This window comes from Toxotes jaculatrix, chromosome 3 (assembly GCF_017976425.1).
Source record: "Toxotes jaculatrix isolate fToxJac2 chromosome 3, fToxJac2.pri, whole genome shotgun sequence".
Taxonomy (NCBI): Eukaryota; Metazoa; Chordata; class Actinopteri; family Toxotidae; genus Toxotes; species Toxotes jaculatrix.
This window is the reverse complement of record NC_054396.1, coordinates 21702970-21724139: the sequence shown is the minus strand read 5'-3', so window position 1 is coordinate 21724139 and position 21170 is coordinate 21702970. Positions and strand designations below refer to the sequence as shown.

The 21170-nt window shown below is 40.0% G+C and overlaps 1 protein-coding gene across 4 annotated transcripts in view; it reads right to left on the bottom strand.

Moving 5' to 3' along the window:
* Window positions 1-2507: 2507 nt before the first annotated feature.
* The window catches only part of tox2 (TOX high mobility group box family member 2), a 111501-nt gene continuing 92838 nt past the window's right edge, over window positions 2508-21170 (bottom strand). For 3 of the 4 annotated variants that reach the window (XM_041033485.1, XM_041033483.1, XM_041033482.1), the window contains exons 5-10: window positions 13846-14112; window positions 12071-12301; window positions 7787-7867; window positions 4838-5248; window positions 4597-4745; window positions 2508-3779 (exon numbers count right to left, since the gene is read on the bottom strand). In XM_041033485.1, the coding sequence (XP_040889419.1) occupies window positions 3737-3779; window positions 4597-4745; window positions 4838-5248; window positions 7787-7867; window positions 12071-12301; window positions 13846-14112 (1182 nt within the window). In that variant the 3' untranslated portion in view covers window positions 2508-3736. The remainder of the gene's footprint in view (window positions 3780-4596; window positions 4746-4837; window positions 5249-7786; window positions 7868-12070; window positions 12302-13845; window positions 14113-21170) is intronic. The other variant, XM_041033486.1, reaches the window with a different exon arrangement.

Genomic DNA, 21170 nt, shown 5'->3' with positions numbered 1-21170 from the left:
ACGAACACTCGCACGCACTGAGGTTGACCTCATATACATCATCAACAAGCAAGCTCAACCTGTTGTACTTGCATGGTTATATTTTTAATAACCACTTGCACACATGAATAAATAAATGAAATAAATAAATAACTACATACACAAATAAAATATAAACTATTTAGCAGTGCTTTGTTTATATGAGTTGTTGGGTCCAACATTGTCTGAAAACATTTAATTTTAAGGGCACTGGACACACTCATTGTTCATTAAACCTTAATTGGATGATTTGGTTAAAACCTCAAAACCTCGTTAAATGTAAAACCTAAAGACTGTATAAAAAAAACATGGGGTCCGAAAAGACACACAAAATAGGACTGATGTGCATTTGAATTTTAAATCCATTTTGATGTGGTTAAGATAATGAGCTATGCTCATGAAAAAATCGAATCGAAATTGAATTAAATTATTATGCTTTTGATTCTGTATTAAACGGTGAGATTAGGGTATAGTGCAATTTTTGCTGTCTTGTAGATGGATACCACACTGACCTCGTCTTTGTCAACCAGCCTGCTATTATTGATGTCACCCATTTTGTTGCTGCAGTGGTCTTTTCAATTCTATGGAAACCAACAAGACCAATGCATTCACCTCTTCTCAATGGCATTCTCCACCATAAATTGTAGCTTTTCATTCTCTGTTGGCCTCATGACTTTGACTCTGAGATGAGGGATGGGAATAGGTCACTGACATAAGTGTCAAATTGATACTGTCTCCTTGCAGTATTTACTACAGTGTTACTACAGACAATGACTGCCACACTACTGTGCAGAGACAATATGTAGTAAAGGAAAAGTTGCTTTGTCTAAAATATGAAAAAATAAGTGGACTGTTGTCATTGTGTATGCACAAATATACCTACATCTAAAGAGGACAGGCAACACTCAAACACAAAAAGAAAACACACACACACACACACACACACAAGCAGATATTCAAACACCATGACTGTATGTACACAAAAGGCACAGACACAGAGCTGTGTGACTACACCCAAAATCTCTTTTATCTGGCATTGCATTAAGAATGTATGACTGTGATTTTCATATAATGTGTGTCATATCACAAAGTGGCAGGTTTTCCAATTGTCCAATAATGATCTATTTGCCAATTCAATACTATTGAAGAAGAGACAGCAGGCAGACGTAAAATGAATAAAACATTGAATGGAGGGATCGTGACAGTTCCATTTCAATCTCTCCTTCTCTCTCTCTCTCAGAAAGTCTCTAAGAAGACTTGTGTGCAATTGGGGTAAAATCAGTACTTGGACGGTTGCCTGAGTTTGTGTGCACATTGCATTTCTCTGTTCTCTTTATCTCACACTAGACGCCTACGATGCACCACTTTCACAAGCAAAGCAAACGTCTTCTCGCATCTGCTCTCTTGTTTGTTAAGATAGTTTACTGGCAATATCCGCGCTGGCTGGTGTAGACTGTATCCATGGCTAATTAGCTAATGCCATTGGAGCCCTGAGCTAAATATAAATATAGGATACAAATGCGACCCTTTTAAGTGCAAAAACACACTAAGGTACAGAAAGTTGGGGATGTTAGTGGATCATCAAGACAACGATTATCGTGTCTCAAAAAAAAAAGTGTGATCGTCTCATTAGAGAAGGGGACAAAAAAAGACAAAAAGTCTGCAGGGAAATTAACAGACATCAGGCGTTTTCACTTTTTAACTTTTTTTTTTATTATGCAGGATTGAAATAAAAGAAGCATTGTGACACAAACAGATGCTGCTGGCAAGGAAAGAAAGGAGCAGCACCCAAAATGTAAAAAATAAGGAAATAATCATTGCTGTGGTCATCATCATTTTTATCAAACCAAAAGAGAAATAAAACAATAAAATAAGAATAAAAATACACCTCCATCGTAAGAAGCAAAAGTGAGCTAATTTCTTTCATAAATAAGAAAACCTGTCAAATGGCTGATGGGCAACTAGCGAAAAACAATATATTGATAACCATTTAAAATATTTATCATTACTGGCTTTACAAATAAAATAACTACAATTGGCAGGGTTTATTTTTTTTTTACACAACTTAAAATGTTATAGTTCTGTAACAACTAAAACTGAAATTATGCTACAGTAAAGAGATAAAAACAGATGTCTTCATCAGCAAAATGCATTTCTGTTAATCACACGCAAGTTAAAAAGATGAGATCAACACAACCAAACACCGACTAGAAACTTATAAAAATCACTGTAATGTGGATGTGATGGCTCCATTCACATATTTCATTACTTCACTTCTGCATGTCAAGGAGACAAAATTGACTTTATGGTCAGACAAAATAAGAACAGGGAGGGAGGGGGGCATTTTGAGGCAATATCTTTTTTTTCTCCACCTGCAACATTACATCTCATTTTATATCTGAGCATTTCTTTCTCTCTTTCTATGTCCTTCCTCTCTATCTCTCACCTGGCTCTTTCCATTTAATGATCTGCAGGACACATATTGTGTATTCAGTTTTAGATTGAACTTTATTGGAAAAAACACACCAGCGAGCACAGATTTAATGCAAGAACGAGAGTGTGAAATACTCCTCTGAAATCCAGCTGCACAAGGCTGTTAAAATTCACGAGAAAGACTCGACACTCGAACACTGAAACACTCTCGCATGCAAGTGTGTGTCCGTGCACGTAACACACGTACACGCTCAACTGCACACGTTATGAATGGGGTACATTCTAACGTCCAGACACACACACACACACACACACACACACACACACGCACACGCACACGCACACGCACACACAAATGACTTACATGTAATATTAAAGAAGAAACAAATCTATCTGGACTTCCAATTCCCAATTTGATCCCATAAAAGTGATATTTACAATCACACTGTGACAGCTCAGAAGACCTAAACAGGTCTTTAATATTAAAAAAAGATTCTTTTTGTTTTTTCTCTTCCCCACCCAAGCTTTTTGTATTAATTTGCAGGCCCTTAAGCAAAGCTACCATAACATCAAGGCCTGTGCTGAACCTACTAGAAGTTAATATTTCTCTACAGTACAGGGCCCAACGCTTATTGGCAAAAAAAGAGGAACAATTTTGCAAGCCAGAAATAAATAAAACAGCAACAACAACAACAACAAAAAGGGGGAAAAAAACACAAAAGGAAATTAAAATGATTAAAGAAGAGGAAAAGTAGTTTTTTTTTTCTTCTCATTCTAATTAAAGCTGGATGGGGTCCCTGAGGGGACTTTGATGGTGACATAGAAGAGGAGTGCTCAACAGCCCAGCCTGTATCGGAGAGGGCACAGACACACAACTCAGAAAGAGGAGGCAGGGATGGGCAGGGGCAGGGGCAGGAGAGAGGGGTGGGGGCCTTTATAAGTGCTTGGCAAATTTAAACAGCAAGAGGACTGCTAATACATTAAGTGGTACAGACAGTAGTCATCTAGTCAAAAAACTCTGGTCACAAATTCGTCTAGAAACTGAGAAATAATAATTACATTGACAAAAAAAGGTGGTGGTGATGGTGTTTGGGAGGCAGAATGTGTGTGTGTGTGTATGTGTGTATGTGTGTTTGTATGAAATAGCATGTAACTGTATGTTAAGTGTGCATCAGAAGAGGGTTGTGGAGGGGAGGGGGGGGGGGTGAGGGGGATGCGGGGTGGGGGTGAGAGTGAGAGTAGACTCCTCGGTGTCGTATTTGTCGACAGAGTATGATCTTCAGTTTCAGGTGAGGTAGAGTGGCTTGTCCCTGCCTATCATGCTGCCACTGGAAGTAAAAAAAAACAAAAAAAAAAACAGAGGCACAGGTTAGATTACAAACGGAAATATAATGATAAAGACAAAAATACAAAGGAACAAATAAATAGGAGGTATATTCTGTATATATTTTCTCTGAACGCAAATACTTTCCATTCACAAATGGCCGTGATTTAAAGCAAAACACCCATTCTCTTGGTCTTACTCTAAGCAAACCCTGTTGTTAATAAATGAAACATTTCATAGTACGTTAGCACGATGAGCACTGCAGACTTGGAATACCTTCCAATGCAGCAGGACAGCACTGCCTGCCAAACCATTTAGTACAATAACAGTGAAAACTTGTGTTAGGAACATCTGTTTTTTACTGCTGTCTGACAAACACATGACAAGCTCTATTATCTCACCATTACCTCTCCAGCTGTCTCCCCTGTCTCACTGGAACAGAGCTGACAATTTTCAACACTTATATTGTGAAAGCAGTGGGAGAGACGTCTGACACGACAATATATATGCTCATCTCTGAGGCAGTTCTGGTCTAAGACTTAGATATGACCCGTGTCTTTCTGACAAATTCAACCTGAACATCTGTAGTAATATTAACAAAAATTAAATTGGAGTTCCATAATCTGGACCTATTTTACTTTTTTACAATATATCTTATTTTTTTACTAAAAGTGAATAAAGCCTGGTCATGCTCAATTCACTTGTCTCCTTTCCAAGCGTCATTCAGGCCTGTGTGATTTGATGAGTTGCAGTAACAAAGGTTATTGTGGAAAACAGACTGTGGGAAGCAAATAAAAGTGTCTCCTCTGTTTTCCACTGACCTGCAGTGGTTGCCACACTCCCGATTGCAGTATTCACTGTCCCAGTCATGGCTCTGAGCCACTCCAGGACCTGGACCAGGGCCAGGGGCTCCTGGAGACTGGGAACCCCCAATGCTCTTCTGATACTCTGACTGGAGGTGGGAAAAACCCTGGAGGGAGAAAGAAAGAAAGAAAATTAAGCTAATCTCTTCATGTACAAACTGTTCCAGAGCAGCAAGTGTGTGTCAGTTTATTACTATACCTGCTGCCCAGGAGGTGGGGAGTGAAGAGAGGCCTGCAGCCCCATCTGGTGAGAGATGATTGGCTGGGACTGGACCTGCTGCATGCGGATAGGCTGGTTGAGGAGCGAGCTCTGGTGCAGGGAGAGCTGCTGGTGGGGGTGAAGGGGTGGGCTGATCTGGAAGGAGGAGGGGGGAGAGGCACTAATGCTGGGCAACATCTGCGATTGGCTGAGTGTCTGCGACAGGGTGTGGCGAGGGGCGTGTCCTGCGTAGCTCTGCAGGTCAGTGAGAGGGAAGGCCCCGGGCCCCAGGTAGGGCGACGACGGCTGGGGAGGAGGTGGCACACTGTACAGGGGCGTGTTGGCTGGCATCATATGTGGAGAAGCCTGGCTTGTTTGGGCACTTTTTGTCTCCCCTGGGTCATTATATGTCTAGACAGGAGAGAAAAGGAGGAAAATGGTTAATAGAAAAAGATAATTCTGCATTATTCCAGTTTGGATCTTATTTTTGTGTGCACATAATTATTTAGAGATAAAAACCAATAATCTCTTACTGCCCGTTTATAAAGAAGTTTAAATAATCGAGCTAAACTGTTTGTTGGCTTGTTTACAGCCTGTTCGATTGTTTGACTGTTCATTTTTCTTGCGCCCTCTCTGACTTTATTGATGTTGCCTTGTTTCCAGTTCTCAGCTATTTCTATGATCAGTACAATGTTATTATAACCATTAGAAATGATGGTCAAAGCCACAAAAATATAAGTTGTAATAAACTGAAATTGTCTCTTAAGGATAAATGAAGTATTCACTGAAATATTATCAGTGTACACCTTGTTGTAGGGTTTATGTAATGGTTAGGACTTGAATATTTAACATATTATAGTTTGAGTTCTTATTGAAATGTTGAGTTCTTTTGAGTTCTTATTGAGATCTGTAAACTTTGCGTAAATAAACTGTAGTTTAATATATCAGTGACGCAAAAAGAGGAGCAACTTACTCTGGCCAATTCAAATTCAATCACTTAAATAACTAAATTAAATTTAAAAGTGGCTCCTCATCCACAAAACTTTAATTTGATGTGGAAATATGGTCGTAAATGGTACTATATTTTGCACTGTATGTGCTGAACAGCGTGCTCTAATTTTGTACTATTCATTACCTAAAGTTATGTTTAGCCTTTATGGCTGACGCTTCCTATGGACACTGCTCTGTTCTTCTTCTCTTTATTTATTCCCCACAAAGGCCTGTCGATGCTGTGAGACTCACGCACACCTACATTCTTCATTCTGTAGGTCTTTCTGTCTCCCCTTCTTTCATGAGGTGGTGTATGTTATGAAATACATCCAGTGTTTCTCATTAACTGTCAGGCTGGCTGGAGTGATGTGTGGTGGTCTGCTATTTAGTAATGGCTCACATCCATCCCTCGGAACCCTTGAAATAATCAATGGAACGGGATGGAGGGATGGATAAAGCAGAGGGACAGACACATTTACAGGGTCAAGTGCAAAATGAAACACTAAAGAAACGGGGTGAAGGGAGAGGGAAAGAGTGAGATTATGGGTGTGATTTGTTGAACCTTATTTCATTTTAAGGGGAAATCTAAGGATGATGTATTGCAATAAAAGGATTTCATATTTATCAGAGGTACTATATGAAAAGTATTTAAGTTAAAAGACTGTTTAAAAGGACTGAAGCATTTATAAAATCTGTGAAATTTACCACATAGTGGGACTTTTTTTCGTTTAAGACTTTTTTTAAAAATCACATTCTGTACTTGGAGTTTTTGGATTCAAATGAACACAAAAGAAGTGCTTTCACGTACAGTGGGTAGCAATCAAACTTTTGTTTTTTCTTCTTCTCCCAAACAAACCGACATGCGTCACAAAACAAAAAGGCAACAGGTGCACGCTGAAGATGTGAATCCTTCAAATGATGCTCCAATTACCTCTAATTCCACCCACCCCAATTCACTTTGAAAAGACTCCTTCATTGGTAATTAAAAAAAGAGAGTCGTGTTGAATCATGAGATTCAGCCCTGCATTCAGATTTGCTAGTACTGAATGAGTGAAGGGGGGGTGGGGTGCAGGTTTATTTTTGTCAGTCAGTTTTTTGACTAGCAATCTAACAACATATAGTATCAATCAAGTCTCTGTATAGGAGCTCTGACATGAATGTGTAATTGCACCAAAGACAAGAGATGAGAATGGTCTTTTTAGTTGAAAGTATGCCACAGTGAAGAGGCTGATGAATTAACTATTCATGCCTTAATCAAGGTGCTTGTTTTCGGCCCATGAGCATGAGAGGAAGTGTGGCGCTGTGCGGAGGGGGAGGAAGGAGGATCGGGAGAGGGAGGGGGAAGAGGAGGAGCTTGGTATATGCTAATGCAATTTAGAGTTGTGTTTCAAAAAACAATGCAGAAACTGAGAAATGAAATGCAATGCACCAACAGTTTGAACAGAGACACCCCAATACTGTGATAACTTTTGGACTTTTACAATGTGGATATGGTTTTTACACAAGCTGACAGAAATGTATTCATGGTCTTGGCTAAACTAGAGTAACCTGCAGCAAAGAGAGAGCAGTAGGTGTGAGTAAACCTCAGCCAACACATTAGTGGCCCATCAGGGAGGACAGAAACACCAGGAGGACAGCAAATGATAGGTAATGTCCACTTCTGCTCCTACACACACACACACACATAGAAGCATCCACTGTTACTTTTCATTTCTCCCCAGGTTGCAAATGTAGGTGGTAGCTGTGTTTGAGGCCTAATTTTCACTGTTCTCCTCTGAGCACACACACTACACACACACATGCACGCACACACACATGCACGCATAAACATTGTAACCCCTCAGTGCAGTAAGTGGAGCCTTTCCTTGGAATAAGAGTGAGAGGAATTCTCTGTCTAATTTATCATCCCTTATATCGCCGCTGACCCATGTATATCAAAGACGTGACCCCCGCAGTTACCTTGGAAACCAGGCTGGCTCTGTAGGCGGCCAGGGCTTTCAGGTACTCCTTCTTAGCAGCCTCTGTTTTCCTCTTGTAGCTCTGCAGGAGCAAACACAACAACAACAACGATTGATTACAAGGTGATGCCAAAGGCTAAAATGACCCTGTGGTCCAAATTGATGTGGATGAGATTTTGGGAGTCATGGTGCGATTGTGTGACCTGGCAGTGTGTTCTGTGATGAAAAACATATCAAATGCATTCACTGCACAGTTATCAAGTCATGGGGCTTTGACCATCTGCATGATGCTGCTGCATTTGAATCATTTATTCCTTCAAAATGTCCAGAATGAAATGCCAAGAAAGCTTGTGTGCAATACTGTTGAAAATGGAGTTTGAAAGATTATGGAGCCAAATGAGGAGTGAGAAGCTGTTTGTCATTTTGTGTACAGCTTTTCAGTCTCCTCTTCTGTGAAGGCTGTTGCTCATCTCTTAATCAGAGCTGATGTCCCAGCAAATCATTCAGATGAGGAAGAAAAAAAAATAAAAGAATTCAAAACAGCATTAGCAAAGAGGCAATCTCAAGCCTTCTGAATGAACCTCAAATGATGAGTTAAGACAGGGAATTCAAGTTAATGTCATCACATGTCACTCACGGGCTCTTTATAGCTGCCATTGCCTTTTTGATGCAGGGAAAACAAGGCGCAAAAAGTCCACCCTTAAATCGATGAGGAAGACTCAGATCTCAGCTCCTCTCTGGAGCATTTTAACATGAAGGAGAGTGTGTGTTTGTGTGTGTGTGTGTGTGTGCGCGTGAACGCAGTGGGTAATTACTGATCCTCAGTGAGAGACTGTCTGTGGCTCCATGGACGGGGTCATTTCTTTCAAAGAGGTGGGGTAGAATAACCATTAAGCATTCATGTGTTGCTGAATGCACATAGGCAGGCAGTTGCTAACACATACAGTCAATAAACAAACAGACACACACAGAACAGCAAACAAACCGGGATGAAGACGGATACAATCTCTTGCTCAAACAGCCGATGTTTATCCCCTCACTCATCCCTATTTACATTATTATTATGATTATTTCCCTTCCATGATATACATTCAGATATTTTTGCAGAAGACAGGTTTGTATTAGGAACTCTAAACCACACATTTTCATAATAAAAACAGATAATACCTATTAAGAAATGAATTAGAGTTCTTATTAAAAACAAAACAAAAAGTGACAACCTTACCTCTCACCCCTTAAATATTGATAGAGCCACGGCTGCCTCTTTAATGAACCCCAAACTACTCCCAGTAGCTTTAATTTCAAATTAATTTAACACAGCTAATGATTCGCCGGATACTTTTAAATAAATTACCATGCCTAAGGATGTCTAATTATTCCAAAGTGAGTGGATTCATTAGCAATTGAAGCCGTCAGAGGCTGCAGGTCAGTATGAATTAAAAATAACAAAGCTGGAAGGGGAGAGCATATGCCTCCATCGTAATCCTGACACAGAGGTGTCCCGCCTGAATTAGCCCCTAATTGTACCTTAATGAAATGTTCTTGTTTGATAACCAGTTAATTACAGGAGACAATAACTCCGCACCCTGCTGACACTGAAGGGAGTGATTACCCCTACGACCGAAAGAACAAGCAACCGGTGAGAGGAGGAGGAGGAGGAGGAGGAGAAGGAGAAGGAGAAGGAGAGGAAGAGGAAACAGCATGAAAGTATGGAGATAGAGAAGAGATGAGAGAGGTGAAAAGGAAGGGAGGAGAGGAGAGGAGATTTGTAGGAGGAGGGGGACGGGACAATTACAAATTTAAAAAAAAGGAAAAAAACAAAGAAGTGTATGTAAAAGACAAAGAAGCAGAAAAAACAAAGTGACAGAGTTTGTTTCCTTCTACTGCCGACCTTTTTACCAATACACAACTCCAACACAGCAGACTCAATTAAATAAAGCCAAGGTCTCCCCTCCCTCCTCCCCAACTCCATTATCATCGTTCCTCCCTACTCCGGTAAAAACTGAAAATTGATCTTAATCTTAAATAACAAAAACAAGAAAAATGTTCTTTTGTGTTTCTGGGGCAGCTTTAACATGTAGTCACCTTGAGGAATAACACAGCCCAAATAATGCATTGATCTTGCACAATAAAGCAAAGGCCTCTGGGAATTAAAAAAAAAAATGCTGTATAGTGTACGAGCTACGAAAACATCTTAATAAAAAAGAAAATATGAACATAAACATGAATAAAACTTTGTTCTGCGAAACTCAAGGACGGCACTGGAGAATACACAACAGCACAAGCAAAGGGGGGAAAAACGCACAACAAAAAGAACACAAGTCACAACAATGAAACCTCTGATCGTTCCTTAAATAAAATACAGCAATAAAACATGTTGCCTTCAATGCATTTTTGTGAATTCGGCTGCATGGTGTGTTTGAGGAGCACTACAGGTAATTGGAAACAGGAGCCATGTTCTAGTTAAAACAAAGCTGCTTGTAGGGGAAGGGTTGTGTTTACATTCTGGTGCTCCTTCATGGCTCCACAGGGTCTGACTGTGACATTATAGAACGCACCTCATCGGTCCTATAGAGATGACGTGACAGCCAGTGTTGGGAAAAAAGAGAAAAGAAAAGGCAGCATATACCTCAACTGATCAAGAGCAGGGGAAGATAGAAATTGAAGCTGTATGTTGAAAGTGAGACCTTGCCATGGAAAGTTTTTACATATTCTAAGTGCGTTTCACTTGAACATTACTGGTCAGCAGTTGGCTATACAGCATGCTGCAATATAGTGTTACATGAAACCAAAGACAAGAAATTTATTGTTTAACAACCATTGTTGGAAAAAAGAGAAAAGATTAACATGCAATCGCTAAATTGGATACACTCTGTAAATACATGGTTATCAGGTTTATCCATTTGTTGTGCTGAAGTAAGTGACAGTGCTAGTCACTGAGAATAATTAGAGCAATCACAGTGTTATTGCCCAGACAGGGTACTACATTTCATTCCATAATGACATCATTACCTCCAGTTAATTATGTGTCTTGCGAGGTGACACGTTTGATTAAACACATGAATGCACAAACAAATCAAAAAATTAGCTGTGGAATGGCACAACAAATGGATGGATTTTTAATGGTGGGATTGCCCTTTTGTTAGTTTCATCTCTGTTCCCAGGTAAAACTGTGAAGGACAAAATGCACTTAGGAGTGAGACGTGAGACAGAGAGAGAGAGCATTGCATCTACAGTGAAAAATCTAAGGTGAAAAAGGAGCCAGGACGCAAAGGGTTAAGAAGCACAAACAATAACATTTCAGGAGCAGATGTCCTTGAGGCGAAACCAAGGACAAGGCAATTGCTAATCTTGTATTCCCAGCATGATCAAATCACCAGGCAACAGATATAAATAAAAGGACAGGAAATGAGGAATTCACATTCAAGGGTGTCAGCGGCGAAATGAAGATTCATGGTGAAGAGCCCCGGTGAAGGCGGCAAAAATTAACTGCAAATAAAAGGGACAGACGGCCTCCAAAGTCCAGCGTATAAAGTAGGTTTGGTGGGAGAAAAACACACACATGCCAGATAGGGTCTAGTCGACAGTGGCTGGGGCTGAGGAGAATGGGCTGCACTTTGTCATGGAGACAGGTGCTTTTATTTGACACCCAATAGGCTGTGCCCTGACTGGATATTCTAAAAATATGAGTCTGCACATGATCATCAGACTGTCTCGTTTTCCATTCATTTCACACCGTCATTTGTTACCACAAACACATAGAAACCTCTTTGACTTTGTCTGTTGGTCTGGAATGAAATAGAAAATATGCTGGACGGAAATGCTTTAAATGTTGCGGCAGTTCCACATGCGCGGGTCAGGTTTTAACAAAATTAAATCGATTCCTGAAAATATGCTGTCAAATATATCTACAGCTGATGAAATCCAAACTTTTCACTTTTATTTTTTTTATCATTTTAGTCATTTTTCAAGCAAAACTGCCAAAGATTTACTGATTTCAGCTTCTCAAATGTGCTGATTTGATGCTGGTCTTTGTCACTCGTGATAATACACTGGCAATACATGGGCTTTTGACTGTTGTTCGGACAAAACATTTGAAGACACAGCCTTGGGCTCTTGGAAAATATAATGGATGGTTTTCACTGTTTTATATCATTTCATAGACCAAACGATTCATCAACTTTCAAGGCAGTTTCTATGCCTGGGATTCATCTGATTCATGCATCTGACACCATCAGTCAGTGGCAATTACAGGATAATGTAAAATGCTAAAGCATGTATATACCTGTTTCTGCTCCTCTCCCAGTCCGTCCCACATAGAGGCCACTATCTTGGATACATCACCAAAGGTGGCATTGGGATTCTGTCCCTTAATGGCTGCCTGGGTGTCTCTGAAGAACAAGGCGTAGGCTGACACAGGCTTTGTGGGCTCGTTAGGATCCTTCTTCTTCTTCTTTTTTTGGGGTTTGGGCTTGGGCTTCATCATCTCTGAAGACGGCCGCTTCTCGCCTGTGATCTGGAAGACCACCAGAGACACACAAGAAAACAAAACAGCTTTTTGACAATGCAGAAACAAGGTCTAACAATTCAACTACCTTTGGAATGAGTAATTGCGTCTCTGATGAATGCTTATAACATTGGGTCCACGTGAAGCATGTAAACTTCATTAAACCCATAATTTAATCTCTCTGTTCAATACCCGTGTAGTCAGCATTTGAATATTGCAGCAATGTTTCACTGGCAGTCACACACTGACAGAGGCACTGGTTGACAGCAGTTTTTCTTTTCCGCCTTCGTCAAAAATAACATCTGTTATTTGAATTTATCAAACCTTTTCAAGTCTTTATTTTTCTAGTTGTTCAGCAAGTCATAAATTCTGACTTTTCATGCTGGGGTGAAAAGAATTTTAAATCGCCTGCTGTATCTGCTCTGGCTTTGATGTGGTCTCAGAATGAATTGGAGAGAGCAAATGGAATTACTTACTGATAGGAGAGATGGTAATCATTTTTACTCACACACACAGTGAGAAGCACAGCAGAGATGTATAGGCTAGGAAATATATATTTTTTAAACTACAGGATCCCCCCTTCTTGTTATACTGTATCACTGCGACCTAGCATTTAAATACACAGATGGATCTGAAGCACTGTGGACGTGGCAGATTAAATTAAACACTCATTCACGTTCCCCTGATAGAAACGAAGCAAATCCACAGACACACTGGTTGGTGGGCAATTTATGAAAGCAGTTTCACAGATTTACATAAAGCAAGTGAATGTAAACAAGTAGCCTTCTCTTCTCATTTAAATGAATGGGTGATTCAAATGTAGGAGTGGTAGGTTGTATATAACAAAATGAGATAGGATTGCCTGAACGTACTGTCTGTTTTGATGATCAGATTTAAATTATCCCTCACAACTGGAGATAAAGGGTGTGTGTTCACTTTAGAGCAAAAATGTACAGCATTTTCAACAAATATACATTTTTCAAAATTCATCATGGAAAAAGATTTCATGTCGTGTGTGTATAAGAGTTTGCCAACAAACTTAGAAACAAGCCATGGATTGTGAGCAGTTTGCAAATGTGTAATTGGAAAATAACTTTGTCTGAGAGGGAAATTATCTTGTTCAAAGAGAAGATTGTGTTGCTTTTAACTGTGAACTAGATTTTTTTTTTTAACTCATTCTAAATGTTGTTTTTGGTTTAAATGTGCTGCTCAGAATAAATAAAGTATTAAAAATTGCCAAAAAATTGAATTCATTCATGAGCTAAATATCTCAAAGCAGTTTTCCTTTTCAAATGTGACACCACACAGAAACACACCATTACATACACAAAAGAAAAAAAAAATCATAGCTATAACGCCAACTACAGCAAAACTGTTCAACCAAGTCTGGGTTTTCCAGGCAACCAAATAAAAGAAGCACAAGCACGGCTATCCCTGTATTCCTTTTTAACTCAAAACTGCAGTTAGCATGCAAACCAATCTCAGAAAATACTGCCAAGCCCGCGCCTGCTACTCCACAACTACAAGCCAGAGAAGCGATGCCACATCAGTACCTTCAAATGAGGATCAGTCTCCTCTTCCTGATTGGAGCTTGAGGGGGAGGGTGTGGCTGATTTACTTCCGGGAGGTGAGGGGGAGCCATGAGGCAGTGCACTCCGGCTGACCTGAGAGTTTAGCTGGGACAGTGCACTCATGGGGTTGGGCAGTATCGGAGGTGAGTTGTTTATCAGGGGGTGGTTACGGGCGGGGTCATAATGAGCGCCGTCTGGGTGCTGGTGATGGTGTTGCTGTTGGTGGTGGTGCAAAGACATCTCCTGCATCTGGGGTGAGAGAAGAACACCAGCTTTACTATCTAATCCTCCACTCAAAATAATTAAAAAAAGAGTGCCAATCAGCCAAATATGCAATTAAAAGTGGAGATGACACTGTCAAATTTGAGAAAATGTGTATGAATTTTGGACAAAGAGCTAAAAAAAAAGACAAAAAGAACTTACAAAATCTGAGATGTGTTGTAAAGAGGGAAATACGTCTGTAGGAAACTAGACAGACAAAAAAATGAACCCTCTCACTGTGTAAGAACTAAGGCTGGTGGTTAGAAAGCATCTCTTTCCTTTCTCTGTTGTTGTTTCTTCGGACAGTAACACAACACTATACAGCAGGCTCGTGGCCAAGTATATCTGTTGCTTGTCTGGAACCTGACTTCAGCGCTGACCTTCATGGTGGACAAAATTCTGAATATTGCAATGAAAATCCCATTAAACAAGATTATTAGTAAGCTAAACAAGGAAGATATTAGCTCTCAACTCGAGCCAACAAAGACTCACTGCAACTTCACTTTAGACACCAACAGTATTTGCTCCATAAAGGCCTCCTAATAGCCTGGAAGCATTTGAGCTTGTTGCCTGCCACAGTCTTTATCAATCGCAAGACTCAGGAAAAACTACATTCTCCATGAGGTGGAGCTGGTTGGAGCCTGATACTGAATAGCAGAGAAGCAATCACTCTGACTCATTGTCACAGGGTGCTGTCAATCAATCAAATATGACAAAAACTTTTTTTAAATAAAGATTTGATTTTTTTAAAATGAGAAACAGTTTTGGAAATCACTGTCAAAATAGACACTAGTGAAAGTCATCCACTGAGCAGCTATCATCCACACTTTTACATTAACAATGGATCACGTGACAACTTGCATGAAAAAGCTGTTGTTCTCAGTAATGAACCCACAGAGTCATATCACGTCACTGTAGTCCCCCTCAGCTGCATAGGGACAATCTTTCAGCTCATTATTTTGGTTTTCCAGGTCTCTCTCACAAACACAGTGGAGCATTTAGCAGTTTAAGAGGCAGATATTTTTCTTCGTAGTTAGTGGACACCAAAAACAGCTAATGTTGCTGTATCTGGTAGATGTGAAAAATGAGAATCCATTTGCCAACAAGTTCGCCACATAAATTTAAAGGGTGATAATATGTCAGTGTTGTGTTCTGTTGCTCAAGGAGCCAGTTAAAGGTACAAGCTATTGACTTCTAATGACTTCTACAGGCAATCACTAGAAAGTGTAACACAGTGGCCTGGTTGGTGGTGAGGAAAGACTTCAGTTCCTGCTTCTGAAAAATTTAATTTTGAGAAGCCAGAAATCTCAGCACCTGGTAAAGCAATCGTTGAGTCAATGGTATTGATCAGCAACCCTATCAAAACCCTGCAGATATATAGCTCTCACAGTGTACTGCATTGGAAAAACAATATTACTTAATTCTATGTTAAAGAACACCTTTTACAACACTTGGGCCCATAAATAGAAACAAAAAATGGTGCTCACAGCTGGAGAATGACCCGCACACAGAGAACATCCTTCAGACTGATTACAGAATCAGACGTTCACAAACTTCTGCTTTTAGCACTCTTAAAACATCTTCAATAATAACTACATCAAAAGCTTTTCTCCAAGATTCATCAGGATAGAACACGAGCATGGACCAAAGGATGCTTTTAATGCAGGCATAAATGGGAATGTTTGGCAATTTACAGATCAGAAAGTGATGAACTAGCATTTGTTAGCTCTTTTAAACATTTATGAGTTAAATAATACATTACACATTAGTGCAGTGCAAAAAGGATCAAATTGAAAGGGCCCGAGCATATGAGGTCTTGATAAACACAAGTAGAGGTTCAGAGATGAAGGCTCAGCTCTCTAATCATAATTGGTCCCTGTAGATTGCTAGAATAAAAATGCACAACAAAGTAATGTACGAGGCTCTGGCCTGCTTTGAAAACTCATAATATTCACACGACATTAGATTCTGTGTTTGGCTCAGCAGCTGCTCACAAAAGCCAGCCATGAACAAAGGCATTCCTTTTGCATTTCAAATAACCAAGCTCTAACCTCCCCCATCCAACGCAATCCCCAACTTCCAATCACAATTCAAAACACCATCACTGTACTTCTTAAAACAGGAGGAAATAGCTTCAGCAAAATAAGTAGTGAGACAGAAAAAAAAGAAGGGGCAAAGAGAGGGAAATAGAAATCCATTAATTTTCCATTTTCCATGGACTTGCTCTTTAAGGGTCCTCTTCTCACAAACCAAGAAGCATTGAAAAACCAATTAATCAAACATGAATGGCCTATCATAGATATAGCAGACGCATTTCCATAGCAACAGCCTCCAGGCAAAATTGTCACCTTTTAATCTGAGCCACACCATGTTTAATATAAACAAGAGGGAGACATGCAGAGAAGAGGAGTTCATCGGGGGAAGGCACCATGGCATAATGGGTACTGGGTGTCAGCCTTGAGAGAGTATGAACAGCAAAAACCTGAGTTCACAAAGGCTTTAAATGGTTTGAGTTGTATTTTAAGTAATAGATTTGAGATATATATTGTAAATTGTGACAGCATCTTCTGTACCAATTCATCTTAGTCTTTGCTGGAGGAAAAACATGAAGGTTGTGTAGAGTGTAGTGAGGGCCGAAGTCTGTTTGACTGTAGATATGAGTCAAATTGCTTTTCTTTTTCACCAAAAAAAGTCATAATAATTCATCATATTTGTTGATTTCCTTTGAATCAAGCACACGTTTTTTTCTGCTATTATTTATATCCATGCTCATATTTCATAGCATAAATTAAATTTTCATCAGAGCTGAGTGTTCTGTCCTAACTAACAAAGCAGTTAGTCATCAGAAAATACAGAAACATAATAACTAGTGCATTCTAGTGTAAGTCTGAAGCTGCATTATATAACCACATTAAAAAGACATATCCCCGCAAGCACAAAGCAACTGAATCCTAAGTATGAATGTATGCTTTACCTTATTACAGTTACTAATAGCAGCTACATACAGTGTAACACCTAAAAGGCTAGTGCTCATTACTCAAAACACTCCTACTGTGATAATTTACTTCTAATAGCCATTCCTAAGTCCTTTTTTTAAAAAATGTCTCAGGGTGCTTTTAGTTGGTGCTTTCACCTGTGTGAGACAGAGAGAGCAAGAAGTTATCACATAGCGCCATCAAGCCCGAGCTAAATAAAGCGAGCGGCAGACGGCTGTACAAATATTATGAAAGAATCTGACAAAGGTTGCTGGTTGCCATAGGTACTGTATGCTAATTCCTAATGGTATCATCCAAACGACTGGCTGAAAGGGTGGGGGGGGTGCATTGTGAGTAACAGGATTTAGTTGGTCACTGCTCTCTGCCTTTAGCATGTAACACACATTGACTTTTCATGGACTCTCAACATAGACATTATAGTATTTGCTGTATTTGGTGGTACAACTTTAAACCAATAACTACCACCAACTCGAGCAATGTAGTGGCCTAAATTTATAGATTTAGATTATTTATAAAGTTGGATTCTGAGTTCTCTTGGGTATTGTCTTTGCTGTGCTTAACCTCCAGCAATGTAGCTGTTTGTTGTAAAACCCCAGGAGATTAGAGTCCACTCATAAACACAGGAGGAAAAGTAAGAAAGAAAGAGGACAGAGAGAGAGAGAGCGAGAGAGAAAAGAAACAACAGAGACAAAGTCCAGAAACTAGACGGGAGGGGGAGCATATGATTTAAGTACTAAAATTCATCTCCAAAGTTAGCAAGGGGACAGTCAGATATTTCTTTTTGGTGATGAGCAGCCAGGCAGACCTAAACTGTGATGTAAAGCCAGGAAACTCGGTGTGAACGTGTTCCTCTGCCATCGCTACGCCTGTCGTGTTTGTATTCACATCTTGTACATCATAGTCAAATGGGAGTCAAATAACAAAGGCTTTCCAATTATGTGTAGCACATTGTGTGCGAGATGGAATATCACAAAGCCATTGTTCCCCTGCTCCTGCTGACCTTACCTTTGAAATGGTTTCACGGCCGCTCCAATTGCCTGCACCATTTGATTTAGCTAAGGGGATTTGACCACCAGCACAGAGATGAGAGAAGTGGAGAAGAGAGCCCTATACAGCTACAAGGAGAAAGAGGAGATATTCACACCAGAGGAGAGTAAAACAGCTAACCTTGCTTCATCCTTGTGATGATTATACCAGAGTGGCATCTGTTTCATCATTTAAATAAGCGGGTTGATTGCTATGCAAGGTTTTATTGCGCAGGCATCACAATAAAGCCGTCTCTCTCCATGCTAAGGAATCAATAAATGTTGTGGTCATGTTTCAAATTATTAGCACCATCTAAAATGAATTTTCTGTGTCTGTCAGTGTTTAATTAAGAGCTTTCTGTCGAGCTGGAGTCAATTCACTTTTAGTTTACTTCAAAGTGTAAATGGAAACTAAAATTTACTTCATAGTGGTGGAACATTTTTCCCCACAATGTGGTGTGGTATCATTCAGTATTCAACATCACCCGCTGATCCGTTTTAATCTGACATTCAGACCCTTTGTCTATCCCGTCCTGCCCTCTTTGAAAAGACAGTGATCAATGCTTCTTCGAGTCCTAAGACTTTTTCTCTCCTCACTCCCTGCTTGAGTGGAACCATCTTGTTTAGAGTGATGGCTCACTCACACAGGTTCACGGCTGCTATTGTAAAATCACCCAGCGTTTAATTGAAACAAATGACTATAATAATAGAACATTATCCCTGCAGGCACCCAGCCATGACAGCTTTAATTAGAGGCGCGTTCAAGACTGATCCTTCAAAAGCACAGCCGCCGCGCAACACGGTGGTAAACACGCCTTTAGGTGGGGAGCCAACCCTGGGCCTCACAGCCCTCAAAGCTACTTCTCATTCACCCTGAGGGCAAAGCACTAACAACTCTGTTCCTCAAAGAGCCTTGGAGTCTTCACCCCTCCCTCCCCCTTCTCACTCACTCCCTCTCTCTCTCTCTCTCTCTCTCCCTCTCTCTCTTTTCTCTGTACCTTCATCCATTTCTTTGGTTTATCAAGCTTATATATACCCTGGAGGGTCATTTACACAAGCTGAGGAAAATTAATAAGAGAGCGGATTTATGAATCACATACTACTCAAGTATGAAAGCAAAGGCAAAACGCTGCTTCTACCTACTTGTGACATCAGACAGATGCTAAGTAAGGCAGATATGATGGGCAGCAAATGCTGGGATGTTGTTTAAGAAAAAGAAACACAAGTGTTTTAAGAATTTGTTAAAGCTTAATTGGATGTGTTTTAAAGGTAGTCTAGATGACTTTATAAAATATTGTGCAAAAACACAAGGAGACTTTGATTCAAATGCAATGTGAGGCTATAATCCAGGTGCAGTACCAGCCAACTGCATTTAGCAACACACTATTACAACCTCATTTTGTTTATTAGCTTGGCAGTCGCTCCATGTTGCCAAAACAAGACACTATCAGGTCACTTTCAATCGCTCCAATTACATGCTAGTCAAAAGGAAAAATGTAAAATACTTGCTCTTGCACCTCCTGTGCTGAACTGTGATCAAGTAATTAAACTGGCAGGAAAACAGCAATACTTCACAAAGTAGCAGCATAAGGAAATAATTATGAGTTTCAATGCAAACTTTAAAAGACAGAAAAAGCGATGTATTCCAAGAACGTCTTAAGTAGCCACGCTGTTGAAATGGACTTTGCCACTACATCTCTCAAAGCCAAACAGACTCCACGCCAACATATCTGACATTTTCATAAAATGCAGAAATGCCTTGTAAGTTGTGCCACATAGATAAACTTTAAATTAAACACACAAACAAAAACAGAAGCGGAGTCATAACAAAATGAAATGGTAAAAAAGGTCAAATTTTATTTTTTAGACCCTTTTGCTGGTGTTGTATTTTCCTTCAGGTGGAAAGTAATTTATGACTATGGCTTAAAAAAAATAAAATAAATAATAATAATAATAATAATACTAGCTGGAAACGTTTGGACAAAGCAGCTGATGTTCTTGGTTGTGATTGACTGTTGGTTTGAAAAGTACTGTACCACCCTGAATGCCTCTCAGAGTGAATCTGTGGCAGCAACAAGGCAGTGGTTGATTTGCAGATAGTAATGTCATGATGTCCCCCTTGGCACCATCCTCCATGTTCCTCATTACTGCTAATGTCAGAACCTACTTTGCTTTTATTTTCTCTTTCTCTCTTCCCCTCTATCCCCCCCCCCCCCCCCCCCAGTTCCCTCTCTTGTTCCTCAGTCTTTTTCATTCTCCCTCTCTTGTTCTCTCTCACTGTCTCTCCCCCACCCCCCCTTCCTCCCCACCACTCGCTCTCAGCCCGGGCGTGTCTCTGAGCTCACCTCACAAAGCACAGCGTCAGAGAATCAGAGCCTTGCCTGACATGACATGTAGGAGACGGTTGTGAGGAGCAGTAGGGACACACACTCTTGACAGCAGAAGGCAAGGCTCCTCTGCTCCCACTAATGAGACTCCTGACTGCCGTGTCAAACACACTTTGTGTATATATATGTGTGTGTGTGTTTGTGTGTGGGTGCGCCCGTGCTCACACAACAAAAAATGAATGTAGATGCAGAAATAATGAACACAAAAGCAAGAAAGAGCTCACAAATGAAAAAAAAAAAAGGCTGCACACAGTACTGTATATGCCATGCAAGTGGAGGTCATGACAAGGTGATTTGCATGTGTGTCTGAAACTTGTCAGAGAAAAATCTCACACATTTCTGACAAAAACAATCTTCACCTTATTCTCCAGCTTTGGACTATAATAAATGTTACTGACAGCGGATTACAAAACAAATTAACTTCCTGTTATTACATTCTATGGTGCAAATAATCAGACTGTTTACTATGTGAGGTTGTATAAGGATTATCATTTTAGCTTTATGTTGATCTTAAAATGAAATAATCAGACTTTTTTAAAAAGGAGTAGGTAACAAGTAAACAAGTTTTTTCCCTAGATTTGATGTGTCCATACATCCAAAAGTTATGTTTCCTACTGCAAGATAAGAGTGATCGTTTT